This window comes from Hemitrygon akajei, chromosome 10 (genome assembly GCF_048418815.1).
Source record: "Hemitrygon akajei chromosome 10, sHemAka1.3, whole genome shotgun sequence".
NCBI classification, from domain to species: domain Eukaryota; kingdom Metazoa; phylum Chordata; class Chondrichthyes; order Myliobatiformes; family Dasyatidae; genus Hemitrygon; species Hemitrygon akajei.
In genome coordinates, this window is record NC_133133.1 from 118,570,833 (window position 1) to 118,587,966 (window position 17,134).

The following is a 17,134-nucleotide window of genomic DNA, read 5'->3' on the forward strand; positions in this document are numbered from 1 at the left end:
CCAGGCAACGGTCCCACAACTACCATCCTTCATCGGGAAAGGAGAGAAACCGGGGGCTAATCCCTTGCCTCATGACTCATGCCCACTGAGTGCAGCCAGGGACTGGGAAATGCATGTTGATTTAGGCCAGAAACTTACCTTCCCATCTGAAATTGCAATGACCAACCTGCAGCCTGACCTGGTCCTTTGGTCCAACCCCTGTCTTTACTATTGAGCTGACGGTCCCCTGGGAGGATGCTGTGGATGAGGTTTACGAACGGAAAAGGCTGCAATATGACAACCTTGCAGTTGAAGCAGAGGAACGAGACTGGAACGTCAAAGTGCACCCAGTTGAGATGGGGTGCAGGGGCTTTGCAGCCAGTTCCACCGTATGGCTGCTGAGGGAAGCAGGAGTCAGAGGGCAGGCCCATAGGAAGGCAATCAAAGCACTTGCTAATGCCACCGAAATGAGCAGTCACTGGCTGTGGCTGAAAAGAAGGGATGCTGTCTGGGATGCCAAGTGACCATCTGGAGACTAACCATGTGACACACACCCAGATCTGATCAGCCTGTAGTGGGCCTGCCTCAGCTGAGGGTGTCTTGTGATAAAAGGCCGAAACACCCAGCGATATCGAGGTACACAACTGAAGATGTGCTGTAATGGTAGTAACTTCATCTGGTGGTCATCTTTAAGAACTACTTCCACTCAAGTCAAGTGCAGTGCAGAAACTTTAGGGATTGTAACATCCAGTCCTATTAACGAAACTTACTAAAAGAAACTCAAACACGAGGAAATCTGCAGATGCTGGAAATTCAAACAACTCACATAAAATGCTGGTGGAACGGAGCAGGCCAGGCAGCATATAGGAAGTACAGTAGACGTTTTGGGCCGAGACCCCTCTTCAGGAGAAACTAATGATTTTGTTTTTCCATTTATGAGGGCTTTACAAATAACGTACATAAGCCATGAAAACTATCATTCACATAATGCACAATATTTGCATGCAGGAAAGGTATGGATCCGAAATAAAGGAGACAGAATAAATTGTAATACTACCTGTAACATATGCACTATGGTCTAAAATGCTATCCTGTGCTTAAATGGCAAAGAAAATATAGCTAAATACTCACCAAGCTGCTTGTTGTTTGGGTTAAAATCAACACTTGTGATGACATCTTTATGACCTTTAAAGCTGTGTTCTAAGGTTGGATCCTCCTAGGATATTAAAATACAAATACGTTGGATAATTATTGTACCCCCAATATATAACGAAATATAAGGAAACAGGACTCAGTGCAAAACAAAACAGATAAACAAAAGGAAAAGACAATTTGGTACATAGCATGTGTGCATGGAGGAGAGCACCACTAATCAGGAATCTATAAAGTACTTGTAAATGAGGCAGAGGTTTACCTATATCCCTTCCAACCTAGTATACTTCAATCAGTGGTCACAATGTGGCCTTCCCTTCCTTGGTGAAACCAATTGTAGACTAGGCTACCATTTTGCAGAAGACCTGTGCTCTGCCCTTGATGACCATATTGGGTTTCTGGTTGCACATGACTTTATCTCTTCTTCCCATTCCCACAGTGACCGGCTTTCTTCATTGCTTTGGAAAGGCAAAATGGTAATTGGAAGAGCAACATCTCATATTCCACTTAAGTAGCTTGCAATGCGTGAACATTGAATTTTCCAATTTCAAGTAATCCATATCCCCACTGCTCTCTTCCTACAAGCACTCACTATTCTTCCTATCCATTCCTCCATCTGGCTCCATCCATCACCTATCTGCTTTTGTCTCAGCTTCCTTTGACCTACTACTTCCTGAAGCTAAGATGACTGATACAACAACCAAATCATCAGGGCAGTGTTTTAGGCCTAATGCACTTCAGTTTCTTCAAAGATTTCTTTCCACAAGATCAGAAGAGCTATGTTTACTAATACTTGCACAATGTTGAATTCCATTCACAAGTCCTCAACACGGAGAAAGGCCAAACCAGTATTCAGACATACACTCAGTGGCCACTTCATTAGGTAGAGGTAGAACCTGGCATTGTCTGCTGTTGCTGTAACCCATTCACTTCAGGTTCGACATTTTCTGCATTCAGAGATGCTCTTCTGCACACCACTGTTGTAACACTTGGTTATTTGAGTTATTGTCACCTTCCTGTCAGCTTGAAGCAGTCTGGCCATTCTCCTCTCAACTCTCTCAAAAACAAGGTAATTTCACCCACAGAACTGCCACTCACTGGATTTTTTTTTGTTTTCTCACCATTCTCTATAAACTCTAGAGACTGTTGTGCTTGAAAACCCCAGGAGATCAGCAGTTTCTGAGATAGTTAAACCACTCTGTCTGACCATCAAACATTCCATGGTCAAAGTCACTTAGATTACATTTCTTCCCCATTCTGATATTTGGTCTGAATAACAACTGAACCTCTTGACCATGTCTGCATGCTTTTGCACACTGAGTTGCTGCCACATGATTGGCTTATTAGATATTTGCATTAACAAAGTGTATAGGTGTACCTAATAAAGTGGCCACAAAATGTATGTTCATAAGTGACAAGCAGTATTTAGTAACACACACAAGTTGCTGGAGGAACTCAGCAGGCCAGGTAGCATCTATGGAAAAGAGCACAGTCAATGTTTTGGGCCGAAACCCTTCAGCAGGACTGGAGCAAAAATAAAAGATGAGGAGTCAAAGTTAGAAGGAAGTGAGGGGGGGGGGGGGGAGGAGGGAGGAGGGGAGAAGTAAAGAGCTAAAAGTAAAGATTGGTGAAAGAGATACAGGGCTGGAGAAGGGAGAATCTAATAGGAGAAAACAAAAGACCATGGAAGAAAGAAAAAAGGAGCAGAGCACCAGAGGGAGGCAATGGGTAGGCAAGATGAGGTGAGAGAGGGAAAAGGGGATGGGGAATAGACATAGACCCCACACTTATGACACTTTCTTCTGTCTTCAACCCTCCCTCTTTTCCTGGACACCCTGCTCTGGATCTATTCACTGCCAACTGCCAATGAGACATCAACTATCTCAACTTCACCCCTCTCCAATTCCAACCTCACTGCTCTCCACACCAATTCTAACCTCACCATCAAACCTAACTGAGGTGCTGTAGTGGTTTGGCAGACTGACCTCTACTTTGCTGAGGGCCAGTGACAATTCTCAGACACCTCCTCCTAACTTAGCAATCAGACAGATCCCACTAAGGAGCATCAGGCCATTGTCTTCCACACCATCTCCAACTTTATTAGCTCTGGGGATTTACCATTCACTGCCACCAACCTCAGTTCCTGTACCCCACACCTCCCACCCCACTGAACTCATATCGGCATACCTTAACTGTTTTATATCACCCCGCCCCAGGTTCAGTTCCCTCCTACCTACATCTGTGACACTTTACACACTCTTGAACTTTTCAATGATTTTAAGTTCCCTGGCCTTGAGCATCTTATTTTCACCATGGATATCTAGTCCCTACACACCTCTACCACTCACCAGGAGGTCCAACGGATCTCACCACCAAGCACATCTTCCCCTCACCTCCACTTTCTGCAGGGACTGCTCTCTGCGTAATTCCATTGTCCATTCATCCTTCCCCACTGATCTCCTGGCACTTATCCTTGCAAGTGGAACAAGTGCTACACCTGCCCCTACACCTCCTTCCTCACTAAAATTCAGCACCCAATCAGTCCTTCCAGATACTGATACTGTGATACTGTTAAGTATCACAGGTGATACTTAACCTGTGAGTCTGTTGGGGTCATCTATTGTAGCTAGTGCTCCTGGTGTGGCCTCTTGTATAGCGGTGAGACCCAACGTAGATTAGGAGACCGCTTTGCTGAACACCTACGTTCCGTTCAGCAGAAAAAGTGGGATCTCCCCAGTCACTACCTTTTAAAATTTCACTAACCATTCCCATTCCAACATGTCTATCCATGGTCTCCTCTATCGTCGCGATGAGGCCACACTCAGTTTGGACGAGCAACACCTTATATTCCGTCAGGGTAGCCTCTAGCCTGATGGCATAAACATTAATTTCTCGAACTTCCAGTAATACCCCCCCACCTCTCCAATCTGTATCCCCTTTTCCCTCTCTCACCTTCTCCTTGCCTGCCATCACCTCTCTCTGGTGTTCCGCCCTCCTTTTCTTTCTTCCATGGTCTTCAGTCCTCTCCTATTAGACTCCCACTTCTCCAACCCTGTATCTCTTTCACCAATCAACTTCCAGCTCTTTTCTTCATTCCCCTCCGTCCTAGGTTCACCTATCACCTTGTGTTTCTTCCCTTTCCTTCTAACTTTTTTTTTCCTCCAGTCATGGCCTGAAACGTTGACTGTACTCACATTCAATAACCAGCTGCTGTGAACAAACTTAAGCTTCCTTTGACATACAGTGCCATTACTGTTACCAAGCACCAACCATCAACAAATCTAATCCCTATTTGCACACAAACTGAAGGAAAAAATAACCACTTCTCTTTCCACAGATGCCGGCTGAGATGGGCTGAAATGGCGAGCATGAAAGGGTACAGTTTTAAGGTGCTTGGAAGCAGCTACAGAGGAGATATCAGGGGTAAGTTGTTGCTTTTTTTTATGCAGAGAGTGGTGAGTGTGTGGAATGGGCTGCCAGCGACGGTGATGGAGGTGGATACGATAGGGCGATAGGGTCTTTTAAGATACTCCTGGACAGATATATGGAGCTCAGAAAAATAGAGGGCTATGGGTAACCCTAGATAATTTCTCAGGTAATGACATGTTTGGCACAGCTTTGTGGGCCAATGGGCCTGTATTGTGTTGTAGGATTTCTATGTATCTATGTTTCTAACTCCAGACCAATAGCAACTTGGATGCTTCAAACTTGGAAGATTTTTAAAAAAGATCTCGTAAACCGTTTAAGTTTAAAATCAACAAATATTGTCCGTACCAGAAGTTAAATCTCAAAAAAGAATAAATACTTGAAATCTGAGATTTACTTAATCTGATAATTTAATCATAAACTAAACAGTTGAATTTTATAAGCCAGGCTTGATGGATACGATGCTTTAATTTCTGCTGCTTTTGTACACCCAAAATGAACTCCACTAATACAGATTCCTAATGCATACCATCCCTGGCATCTGTCTGGAAGTGACCTCAGGGTGTTTCAGTTACAGGATTAATATACTGTATTGATTCAAAGACATGTTTGAATAGGTATGTGACCAAAACATTAACCGTTTCTCTTTTCATTGAAAATTCCCAGCAGTTTCTCTTCCTATTCAATTTGGATTTTTAAAACTCTACATAGCAGCATAACCATGCAAAAATCTGGCTGAAGATCATTCAAGTTTACTGTCATTTAACAGTACACATGTATACCACCAAATGAAACAACACTTCTTTGGACTAAGATGCACAACACAGTACAAATAACTCAAACACAAAACACGTAAAATAATATTACCACAAATAATAAGGTGCATTTGCAGCACTACAGTATAATGTTACTGGCACTTAAACCATAATGAGACCTGGGTGGTGACTGGGAGTTCAGTGGTCTTACAACCTGGGGGAAGAAGCTGTTTCCCATCCCAACAGTTCTTGTCCTAAACCTATGGCATTTCCTGGGTCAAAGAGATTGTTGGACGGATGGGAGAGATCAGTGACAATGCTCAGGGAATGTCATTCGAGGATGGATATCGGGCAATTTTCTCCCGTCTTACTTATGCGTGATTCCATAAGTGACCAGTACAGTCAATAGCTCTTTGAATTGAGAACTGACCTCGTAAACCAAATCTAAAGGCTTACTAAAACTTTTTGTTGATCACGCAGAGATTTGGGATACGCTGTCAGTAAGCACATTGCAGATTTCAGTAAGGAACTTGAAAGCACTCAGGTGGTAAAACAGCAAGAAGCTGAAGGAAAGACAACCAATGCAGCGAGCCAGCCAACTTCGATGGACGGAGTGGCCTCACGCTGCTAGAAGACACCAACCGCGCAATTTTTCCATTTGCATTCTCCTTACCAGGGCAGAGGCCATGTTATTCAAAGTGCGCGGGCAATAAATCCTCTGCCTGCCTCGAACTCGCGGTATCAGGCGTCAGCCAGCCGCTCGTCTTCACCTCTTCCAGCAAACACCTTCCATCTTGGTGAGGACTTCCACCGCGGCCCGCCCCATCCGCCACTCAGCCGACAAGCGCATGCGCACCGCTTTTTTCCGGGCAGCGCGAGCGCTCGGCGCTCAAATTCAAACCCCGGCACCGTTGGGCCGGCAGTGCGCGCTTGCGCAGTCAGGGTATCACGCCAAAATACACGGAGGAATTAATATTGCATTGTCAAAAAAATATTCATCTGACAAAACTGGCGACCTTTGGGGTGAAGGACTTTTAAAACAGACAGGTGAGACTACTTTTAACATCAGACGCTACTGTGTCCTAAAACCGCAGACAATTAAATAACTTCGGTAGAGAAATAACTCCACAAAATCCCGAAATGTATGTGTTTATATAAGTGTGTATTGATTAGTTCAGCGTGTTGTAGGGACGTTTACATACAGTCGCATTGACGATCCGCCGATCAAGTACAGGAACCTTCAATAGAGCAAAGTCACAGTCGCAAGCATTTCTGGGAATAGGCATCAGCCATTGCCCTTGGGCGACAGCAACTTACTGTATCTGTTACTAAATTGTGATTTAAAAAATAAGAAGTCAACAATTTCGCTGTCGATGTTCTTGGTCTTTGTTTTAGCATTTTAAACTAGTGTCTACCTTTCAACAAGGAACATTAATACAAAGCCTGGTCTGTGTCCGTTGGTAAGCGCAAAATTGTTCCGTCGTCTTCCACATGACGATTTTACCTTCTTGGAGAACTGTTAGTGCATGGGGAATACAGGCAGAAAATGATGGAAACACTCAGTAGGTCACACAGTATTTGTGTAAGTGTTTCCGGCCCAAGATCTTTCGTCAGGACTGAGAAAGGGAACATTTAGTATTCTAAAACTAAGGAAAGTTTCATTAAATAGGAAATCATGAAAACTTCCCCCCTTATTAAAGAGAATACTTCTCTACTACTTAAGATTTTAATAATGCAAAAGGTTGGGGAGTGATAGCTAAACAAAGGAGCATTTGCTCCAATTTCCTTAGTTGCAACAGGTCGACAGCAGATAGATGTCATTTTATTAGCTCTTCACTCACTTCTGGAATATCCAATGAAGATGCATACATCAGGATACTCTTCATTGACTACGACTCAGCATTCAACACTATCATTAAGATTCAAGTACAGTACACGCCTCTGGTCCCAACACTCGGGCTTTCCAGTCTATCCGGGCTGGTGTTTAAACCAGGTATGCCTTGTTCTAGGACCCAGGTCCCGGCGAGGCGGCACGCACAGTCCAAAGCCGTTCTCGGTCTCACCAAATCGGCTTGGAGCGATCCAACCTCGCACCCGGGTTAGGTGGGTGGGCATTGAAACTCTTCCGAATGGACTCCCTTCCGAATCGTCCACTCCAACAGCGACAACAACGCGAACTCTTGCCAGCGACCCCATGTTGAACACATTACCCCTCGGATTTGCGATGCACCGCATGGCCCATCCTATAAATCAGCTTTGCCTCCGCTTGCTTCCTCATTGTTTGAGGTATAGCTATCACAATTTACTTCAGGTGTTATTAGTAATGTTTTAGTTCTGTGAGGCTTACTTCCCTCACAGGAAAATAGCCACTCACAGGAGACCTTGCCCACGCCCAGGATTACGGCTGCACAGGTGGAAGGTCAACTGAGGAAGATCTGTACCAGCAAGGCGGCTGGACCGGATGGAGTTTCCCCACGATTACTGAGGGCCTGTGCGACTGAGCTGGGAGAACCACTACAGCGCATCTTCAACATGAGCCTGGAGCAGAGAAGAGTACCCAGACAGTGGAAAACATCCTGTATTGTCCCGGTACCGAAGAAACCACAACCAAAGGAGTTGAATGACTTCAGACCTGTTGCCTTGACGTCGCACGTGATGAAGACCATGGAGCGGCTGATAATACAGAATCTGAGGTCACAAACCAGGCACGCCCAGGATCCTCTTCAGTTTGCGTATAAGGAGAAGGTGGGAGTGGAGGATGCTATCACGTATTTGCTGCACAAATCACTCTCTCACCTAGACGGCGTCAGTTGTGCTGTGAGGATTACATTCCTTGACTTCTCTAGTGCCTTTAACACCATCCAGCCCAAGATCTTAAGGCACAAACTAACGGAGATGGGAGTAGACTCTCACATGGTGGATTGGATAGTGGACTACTTGACAGATAGGCCTCAGTATGTGCGGTTGGGAGACTGTAGGTCTGACACGGTGGTCAGCAGCACAGGGGCGCCGCAGGGAACCGTACTCTCTCCGGTCCTGTTCACCATGTACACATCAGACTTCCAATATAACTCGGAGTCCTGCCATGTGCAGAAGTTCGCTGATGACACGGCCATAGTGGGGTGTGTCAGGAATGGACAGGAGGAGGAGTATAGGAAACTGATACAGGACTTTGTGATATGGTGCAACTCTAACTACCTGCGTCTCAATATCACCAAGACCAAGGAGATGGTGGTGGACTTTAGGAGATCTAGGCCTCATATGGAGCCAGTGATCATTAATGGAGAATGTGTGGAAAAGGTTAAGACCTACAAGTATCTGGGAGTACAGTTAGACGAGAAGCTAGACTGGACTGCCAACACAGATGCCTTGTGCAGGAAGGCACAGAGTTGACTGTACTTCCTAAGAAGGTTGGCGTCATTCAATGTCTGTAGTGAGATGCTGAAGATGTTCTATAGGTCAGTTGTGGAGAGCGCCCTCTTCTTTGTGGTGGCGTGTTGGGGAGGAAGCATTAAGAAGAGGGACGCCTCACGTCTTAATAAGCTGGTAAGGAAGGCGGGCTCTGTCGTGGGCAAAGTACTGGAGAGTTTAACATCGGTAGCTGAGCGAAGGGCGCTGAGTAGGCTACGGTCAATTATGGATAACTCTGAACATCCTCTACATAGCACCATCCAGAGACAGAGAAGCAGTTTCAGCGACAGGTTACTATCGATGCAATGCTCCTCAGACAGGATGAAGAGGTCAATACTCCCCAATGCCATTAGGCTTTACAATTCTACCGCCAGGACTTAAGAACTTTTTAAAAGCTATTATTAATGCTTTTTGAGATAGTGATTTAGATGCATATCATATTCTTTATTGAGTTAAGTATTGTATGTAATTAGTTTTGCTACAACAAGTGTATGGGACATTGGAAAAAAAGTTGAATTTCCCCATGGGGATGAATAAAGTATCTATCTATCTATCTATCTAGTTGTATTTCTCGCCTGCTGAACTACCAGTGAGCTGTCGCACAACTTCCGTAGCATCATCTGAAACAGGAAGTGGATGATCGCCTCAGAACTAAAAAATAAGCTCCGAAACTTTGGCCTCGAAAACTCCGTTTGTAACTGGATCCTTATTTCCTCATTACTAGTTAGATCGGCAACAGTATCTCCCATAATCACCACCAACACAGGTGCACCACAAGGCTGTGTGCTTAGGTACAACCCCAATGCCATAATTAAGTTTGCTGACTACACTACTGTTGGCCGAATCAAAGGTGGTGACGAATCGGCATATAGGAGGGAGAGTGAAAATCTAGTTGAACGGTACACAACAATCTCTCACTTAACATCAGCAAAACCAAAATATTGATATTGACAACGGGAGGAAGAAGCTGGAGGTCTGTGAGCCAGCCCTCATTAAGGGATCAGAGGTGGAGTGCGTGAGTAACATTAAATTCCTTGGTGTTACCATATTGGAGGATTTTCCCCCGGACCATCAAAGACACAAAAGCACTTGTGCTTTCTTGGAAGTTTGTGTAGATTCAGTACTTTATTTAAAACTTTGACAAACAGCGTTGAGTATCCTGACTGGTTGCATCATGGCCTGATATGAAACATAAATACCCAGGAATGGAATAGTGTTTTTTTCCCACAAAAGCTGGTGGATACGATCCAGTCCATCACAGGCATTGAGCACTTACAATAAGCTCTGCCACAAGAAAGCACTTTTCATGCAAACAATGTAGTTAAAATTGGTTTATAATGTATATTTAAGGCAGAAGTTTATAGATTCCTGATCGGTCAGGGCATGAAGGGATATGGGTGGGAAGGCAGAAGATTCGTGCTGAGGAAAAATCATGATGAAATTGCCTAATTCTTCTATATCTCATGGCCTAATTCATTGGGTCTGTGGGGGTATAGGGTCTAAGTTGGCGTTTTAGATTAAGACCCTGCAACAGGATAGAAGAGTAAAGGTTTCCAGTACACAACAGTAGAGAGCATGGGATAGGGGCTAGTAACTTTTAGGTCAAACAGGTGGAGATGATAGGCAGATGGAACCAATCGGAGGGAGGGGGAAGAATGGGAAAACCAAACAAAAGGAAAACTATGTGGATGGGTGTGTGTAAGCGGAACATTGGAGGACTGTAATTGTGGAGCACTTGTGTTGTCTGTAATAACTGCCACAAACTTCTAGTTGTATGTCATTTTAAATCTTTCCTGCACTCACCTGATGAGCCTGACATCCATGTTGGAAAATACCTTTGTATTCTGAAGGGCAGATTTTATTTGCATTTGTAAAGGTAAGGCTTGATTATGGACAGCCATATGGCTTTGTACATGGGAATTCAATCTTTCAAATGTGATTATTTTCAAGAGGTGACCAAGAAGATTGTTATTGTTTGCATAGATTTTAAAAAGGCCTTCGACAAAGTCCTGCATGATAATCTGATTCAGGTTTAAAAAACAATCTAGAGAAAGCTAGCAAGTCGGATACAAAATTGGATTGATTATTTGAGGTTGTCCTTCAGATTGTAGGCCTGTGACCAGTAGTATGCTGCAGGGATTAGTGCTGGGTTCTTCGTTTTTTTTCCCATATACAGTGGGTAGTTCTAGTTAATTGGGGCATATCAGGACCAGTACATTTTGGCCCAGTTAAGCAGTTGCCCCAAACAGCCAAAGTTTCATGGAAACAAATTATGAGGCATTTCTAAATGGTCAGAGTCCTTTTAAGTACCTGTAACATTTACTTAATTAACTTCTCTAGAATTGCTTTTAACAATTGTGTCAGCAAAACATTAAAATAATGACTTGGCATCTTTGGAATTTGACCAATAGAAAGCAACTACTATAAACTTGTTACAGTATTCAGCATTGTAATTGCAGCCTTGGAGCTAAATAATATACAGTTGAAAATGCTAGATCATCCTGGCTAATATCATAGGCCATTACTGCTGACCTCAACGTTATAGGCATTAGGGAAATTCTCCTCTACAGAATTCACAAGCCTAAAACTAGAGATGGATTAAAATGTGCTCATATTAAATTTTCTTCAACTGGTTTCTTGATGCATGTGCAGATGATGCAACTTCACATTATGGAAAATCATGATAGCTTTCTCTATGGATGCAACTGCCCTTACACCCCCCACCCCATAATATAGTGGTCTTTGGTACTTTTAAAGGTGTTGGAGATGACCCCAGACTCAGATATCCAGTTGGATAGCTGATATCAAATACACTTTGCAAGCATTATTCCATTTAGATACTAACAAATTCATGGCATTGTCCAATCAAATGAGGTAGACAAGTAACAGGCATTTTTAAGAAAGCATTTAATGTACAGTAGTTGGGGATAAAAAAGGATGTCAAATGTTATAGGGATAAGACAGGAGAATGGGCAACATGGTAGCATACTGTTAGCATAACACTTTTCAGTGCCTAAAGACTGGGCTCAATTTCCACTGCTGTAAGTATGTTCTCCCTGTGAAGCACATTGGAACATGTGAGGAAACAGGACCACTTGGAGGAGACCAAAAATGTATTAGTTATTGGTCACTGCAAATTGCCTTGTGATTAGGCTAGGGTTAAATAGGTGAGTTGCTGGGCAGTGCAACTTGTTGGTCTAGAAGGGCCTGTCCCACACTATATCTCTAAATAAAAATATAAATAATAAATTAGCCATGATGAAATGGCAGAGCAGACTGAAAGGGCGAAATTGGCTAATTCTGCTCGTCATAAAGAAATTCCCATGGTGCTTCCCAGGAAAAGTCAACTCCAAGACATACAAATATTAAGATAAATTACCAATATGTTCAGTCACATCGTAACCATTTATGGACCGTTAGCAGATTGAGGTTTAGGAACTCTAGAGCATAAAAGTAACATGGCAAGGAGTGATTTAAGAGATATAACTGGATCGGGGGTGGGGGGGATGGGGTGGTGAGGGTGTCAGAGACCTGTTAGGAGTTAATGAATAAGCAACTTTTGATTGCACAATATGTACCATTCGTCACAAAGTCAAATTCTTGTTGTCTTTAACAAAATGTGTACAACCGTTGAAATCTTTGTGTTTTGTGGTCAACTTGAACTCATGTCCAGTCATCATTCAATTACTGAAATGAATTCATTTCAGAAGAATATTCATTTTCAAGAAAACCATTCATGGGGAATAAATTTTTTTTTCTATTCTAGAATTTGTTGTTTAAAGAAATTGTGCCTGCTGTCATTGACCTTAAGACTATGGCAAACATTGTATTTCCCCCATTCCTTTGGCTTAAATTTAAAAAAAAACATCTGACACAAGGAAAATCTGACATATATTACTTAGTATTTCTTTAAACATTTAATCATTTGGTTCCAAAATTGACACTCAGTTGGCATTAGTAATAGAAATTACTGTAAATGGTCAAAAATAGGACACTAAAAGCCAAGTTCACCAGACCTTTTCCTCTTAATGCTCCATTTTTTTTAAACTGCAAAAGTAATTTGGACACAGGAAATGTGGAATTCACAACTTAACAGAAAACCTTACTGTACATATTTTTGTTTTCCCACAACTTCCTCCCCTTCTTCAATGTTTTACAAATTGAAATTGTACAAAATTTTAACATGAGAACTCATTAATTTTTATTGAGTGGGTGGAGAGTTGAAGGAATTAATTACACTAACTCCAGGCTGGTGCAAAACAAGCGCCTCCTGCAACATTGAAGTAGTTTTGAATTTCCCACCTCATATGCTGCAATGAGTTACAGATTCTTGAAAATTATCTGACCCACACCATTTGAAAAATTATCCCGCCCACATCTGAAAAAAGTTGTGTTTACCACAACTCTGCCATTTAAGATTGCAACCATGTAATCCTGTTCAATTAAAACTATGATGCAAGTGGAGTTATTTACAGTGCAATAAATCAATTATCTGGTACATTGCATGATACATTGTTGGATTCTCCAGACTTTTGATTATATTCTCCACACTTATATTTAAGTGAGGGATCTTATTAAATTCATAAAAGTTCAAGATACTATAGTACACATAAATAGATATTCAAGCAGCCCTTGTGCTGAACAAAAATGTCTTAGAAACATTTTTTTCTAAAAAGGGAAATAAAATCCTGCTCACAACCAACCAAGTCTAAACTAATATCCAAGGACAAACACAGACAAAGATAATGATGCATTTGATTTAATCCATTTGATGAGCTGACAAATACTCTGAAGCATCTCATTATACATGGATGTATTCTTCCAATTAACATTTCACCCTTATTTGTGAGGAAAAATTCTTTATGCAGTTCATTTCTCAAAAACTGAGAAAATAGATTCTGAAACAATCATTGAAAAATCTTTTGGGGTAAATATTTGGGGCTACACTGCAAAAGGGGCCTGTTACAATATTTCAGCATTGTTTTAGTAGTGTTATCTATTTGGCTACAAGTATTAGCTTTTTATCTACAGTATTTAACAAAGTAATCACAGGCATATTTAGTACAGTTTCAATAGAAACACCCTTTTCCTGAAAATACAGTAGTATTAAGGATTAGTTTCTCTGCATCATATCAGGAAGCCTTCTACCTACAAACAGAAACAAAAGTATCTACAAACCTTGTAAACAGAACTGCATCATTTTAGAACATAAATAATTCAAAATATTAACAGCCAAGTAGCAGAAATTAAAGATTTAATGAGCCAGGGGCAAAAAAAAAACACCATCCAGAAATCAAGAAAAACTAAATGTTCAGCTAACACACTGCTCAGGACAATTCTTAGCTGATTTTTTTTTATCCTCTGTAACAGAACAAATCTTCAAAGCAAGTCATTTTTATACCAGGTTTGTGCGTCACTTGAATTCCAAAAGCACCCTTAGTCTGGCAGAAAGCTTAAAAGTATCTACATTCTTGGTGTGTCTTCTGTTGAAGTCCAAGACAAGAATATCTTGTCAATCACACAGTGTAAAAGGACCCAATTTTTTTTCTTGTAACTCCATAAATCTTGAGCACTAACATTCATTTTGCACTAGAGAGACGTTTCCAGACTATGTAGTGGACTCCCTGGGCTTGAAGAGGTAGCAGACTTGCTTGTGTCGGTTGTAAGATGGATCCCACTGTCAACAGCATTGTTATTTTCATTGAGAGATAATCTAGGAGAGGAATCAGATTTTTTCCGTGTTACGTCTTCATTATCACTATCGTCAATAAGAGGGATGTGAGTGTCAGAATCTTCTATTCGAAATTCTGGATGGGTCATAAAGTTGTGGATTGAGCTGCGCGATTCTGGTTTCTCTAATCCTTCATACAAGGAACTACGGAATGCATTCACCACTCTGAGCTGTAAGAAAAATATATACAGTGTCAGCTGCTTGAAAAAGCACCTAGATGGATGTAATTATCAAAATATGATTAAGCTGCATTGCCAGTTGAAATCCACAGTCACATAGCAACACACGTGAAATCTGTTTCGTGCAGTATGCAGTGGAAGCTTGCACTGGGAAAAAAAACTTGTAAGACATTTTAGAGAAATAAATCAATCTTGAAAAAGCATGTCACCTTGTTGAAAGGATTTAAGCCAATGTTCCATAAAATACAAACAAAGCAGTTTATGCACCAATACTTACTGGTCCAAAGATTCATGTACCTCATTTCATTGAAGATCAACAATATTTTTAAAAATGCAAAAACAAGAGCTACAAACAGGATCACCTCATGCGTGGGATTAGGATGCCACTGATTATGAATAAAAAGCCAAGCCTAAGATAAACACAGCATTAGGAAAATGATACATGCGAAAACACTAAATAGCAACCTGTGTAAGTGTTTAAGTATACGCCCAATACTATTTACTCAAAATTTAAACTGGTCCAATGTGGTACTGCATGAAAGTGATGTGATGTTGTCAGGGGAAAAGACAAACATAGACACCAAATTTACATTTATAATATGATTCAGTATTCTCATTTGTACACACTTAGTAATGAATTCTGATTTTGGACATTGCACTAAGCATTAGGCCAGAAACTTTTATTAACATAGCATGTAGACAAAAACATTCTAAGGCACATATTTTCCTAGATAGAACCAGATAGTCACTTTCTGTTACTGGTATCCTCAACTAAATGAACCTGGATAGAGAAAATACTTCGGGCAACATAAAAGCAATTTGTGCATCAACTTGATGTACAAATACATTTACACAAACATGTGAACATCTATTATTTCATCAAATACAGAATGAAAAACAAATTTATAAACAGATAATGCTATGTTTTTTTGTTCCTGTTACTGCATCATTAGAGAATCTCATTGTGTTGTGTTCTCATGGTCCTTTACCATAATTGCTCAAGATTCACTGGGAAATTGCTCAAAACAACAAAATAATTTCAAAACCTCCAATTCCTTCTGAATTTCAGTCCAGCTACCATTTACCAAAAAGTCAATTTGACAATTGTCAAATGAATGGGACAGCCATGCTAAAACTGCCTTTACATTTTAATCTTCAGGTATTTAGAATGAATTAATAATTAATAAGAATTCTATAGAGCAGAATGCAATCCTAACTTTGCTTTTTAACCCCAAGGTGAAAAATATTCAAAGTATTAGTTTAGGAAGGGAAAGATTAATAAGACTGCTTACATTTCAGAACAAAAGGAATTGCACATGCTGTTTAAGAAGTCAAAATTCCAGTTTTCTTCTTCCTGGAACAATACTGTTCAACTAATAATAGAATATTAAGCTGGGTCAGAAGAAAGAAGTAGCCTGATACCTTAAAAGGTCAGTGCAATCCAAAGTATAGACAACCTGATGTTAAACTGAAGTACTACAGATCCAGTAATATATAATGAAACACTGCAACTGGTTTGTCCTTTTTAGCAATGGGATTTTGCAGGTTTGCAAGTCCCCCACCCCCCGCCACCGGTTAGGTTAATGGTATTTTAATAACTCAGGCACACAAGGTACACATGGTACATGGAAGAAACTAGGGTAGCTAGATTTCATAATGCAAGACATATCAAACGCTATAAAAAGACATTTAGTAAAGAGTTAAGTTTGGCTCTCTTGCTGCTGTAACAGAAAGATGTAGACCTGGAAAAGGAAAGCAATGATCACAATCCAAATGAGATGCAATTTTGCTCAAGACGAAAGCCCTTCAGAGTTAATGACAAGTAGATTTACAGATCTGTCAAAGAAATGCTACTTTGTACGTTGCAGAGATGGAAGTATCACCAAATATGGGCTTATACTCAAAACATTTACACAGGCACGTTTGAATCTTTTTCTGAAGAAATCTAACTTAATTGAAATTTGGCAGGTATACATTCTCAAGTTTCATAGGCATGTTTTTGTTTCAAGTTTCACAAGTTCTCCACTTAAAATAAAACCTTTAAGACTTTATGACCATGTTAAAAACTGCATGAAAAGACTGAAACAATGAAGTTTGGAGGGTACTACAGGAAAAATGAGAAACGTTAGGCATGTGGTTTAGGAAATATTAATTTCATGCACTAAGAAACAAACTCACACCCCACAGTAGTAGAAGCAGTAGTAGCAGCTGTAAACACTACATGTGTAGGGGTAGAAACATTTGTTACATCATGGTGTTGGCTGGCGATGGAAGGCTGCCGCCTTAGAGCTCCCTGAAAGGAAGTTCCAGTCTGGAAAGCATTCACTACATCCATCTGCAAGGAACCAGAGATTGTGACAGCTTGTTCATTGAAAAAAAGAGAGGAGAGAAAGAGAGGAGAAAGAGACAGAAAGAAAAACCATCCGATCTACAATATACAAGAGTAGAAATTATAACTAAAGGACAAGTTTTTACAGGATAGTAGTAGAGTTGTAGTTAAT

General features: G+C 41.1%; 2 protein-coding genes across 10 annotated transcripts in view; both read right to left on the reverse strand.

The window, feature by feature from the left end:
* The window catches only part of poc1b (POC1 centriolar protein B), a 106,270-nt gene extending 100,154 nt beyond the window's left edge, over positions 1–6,116 (reverse strand). For all 3 annotated transcript variants that reach the window (XM_073058836.1, XM_073058835.1, XM_073058837.1), the window contains exons 1-2: positions 5,986–6,116; positions 1,111–1,195 (exon numbers count right to left, since the gene is read on the reverse strand). In XM_073058836.1, coding sequence (XP_072914937.1) covers positions 1,111–1,195; positions 5,986–6,000 — 100 coding nt within the window. In that variant the 5' untranslated portion in view covers positions 6,001–6,116. The remainder of the gene's footprint in view (positions 1–1,110; positions 1,196–5,985) is intronic.
* A 7,350-nt stretch (positions 6,117–13,466) lies between these two features.
* LOC140734619 (plasma membrane calcium-transporting ATPase 1-like) overlaps positions 13,467–17,134 on the reverse strand; it is a 119,106-nt gene continuing 115,438 nt past the window's right edge. For 5 of the 7 annotated variants that reach the window (XM_073058839.1, XM_073058842.1, XM_073058840.1 and 2 more), the window contains exons 21-22: positions 16,882–16,968; positions 13,467–14,624 (exon numbers count right to left, since the gene is read on the reverse strand). In XM_073058839.1, the coding sequence (XP_072914940.1) occupies positions 14,313–14,624; positions 16,882–16,968 (399 nt within the window). In that variant the 3' untranslated portion in view covers positions 13,467–14,312. Of the gene's footprint in view, positions 14,625–16,813; positions 16,969–17,134 lie in introns of all 7 variants that reach the window. The other 2 variants (XM_073058845.1, XM_073058844.1) reach the window with 2 other exon arrangements.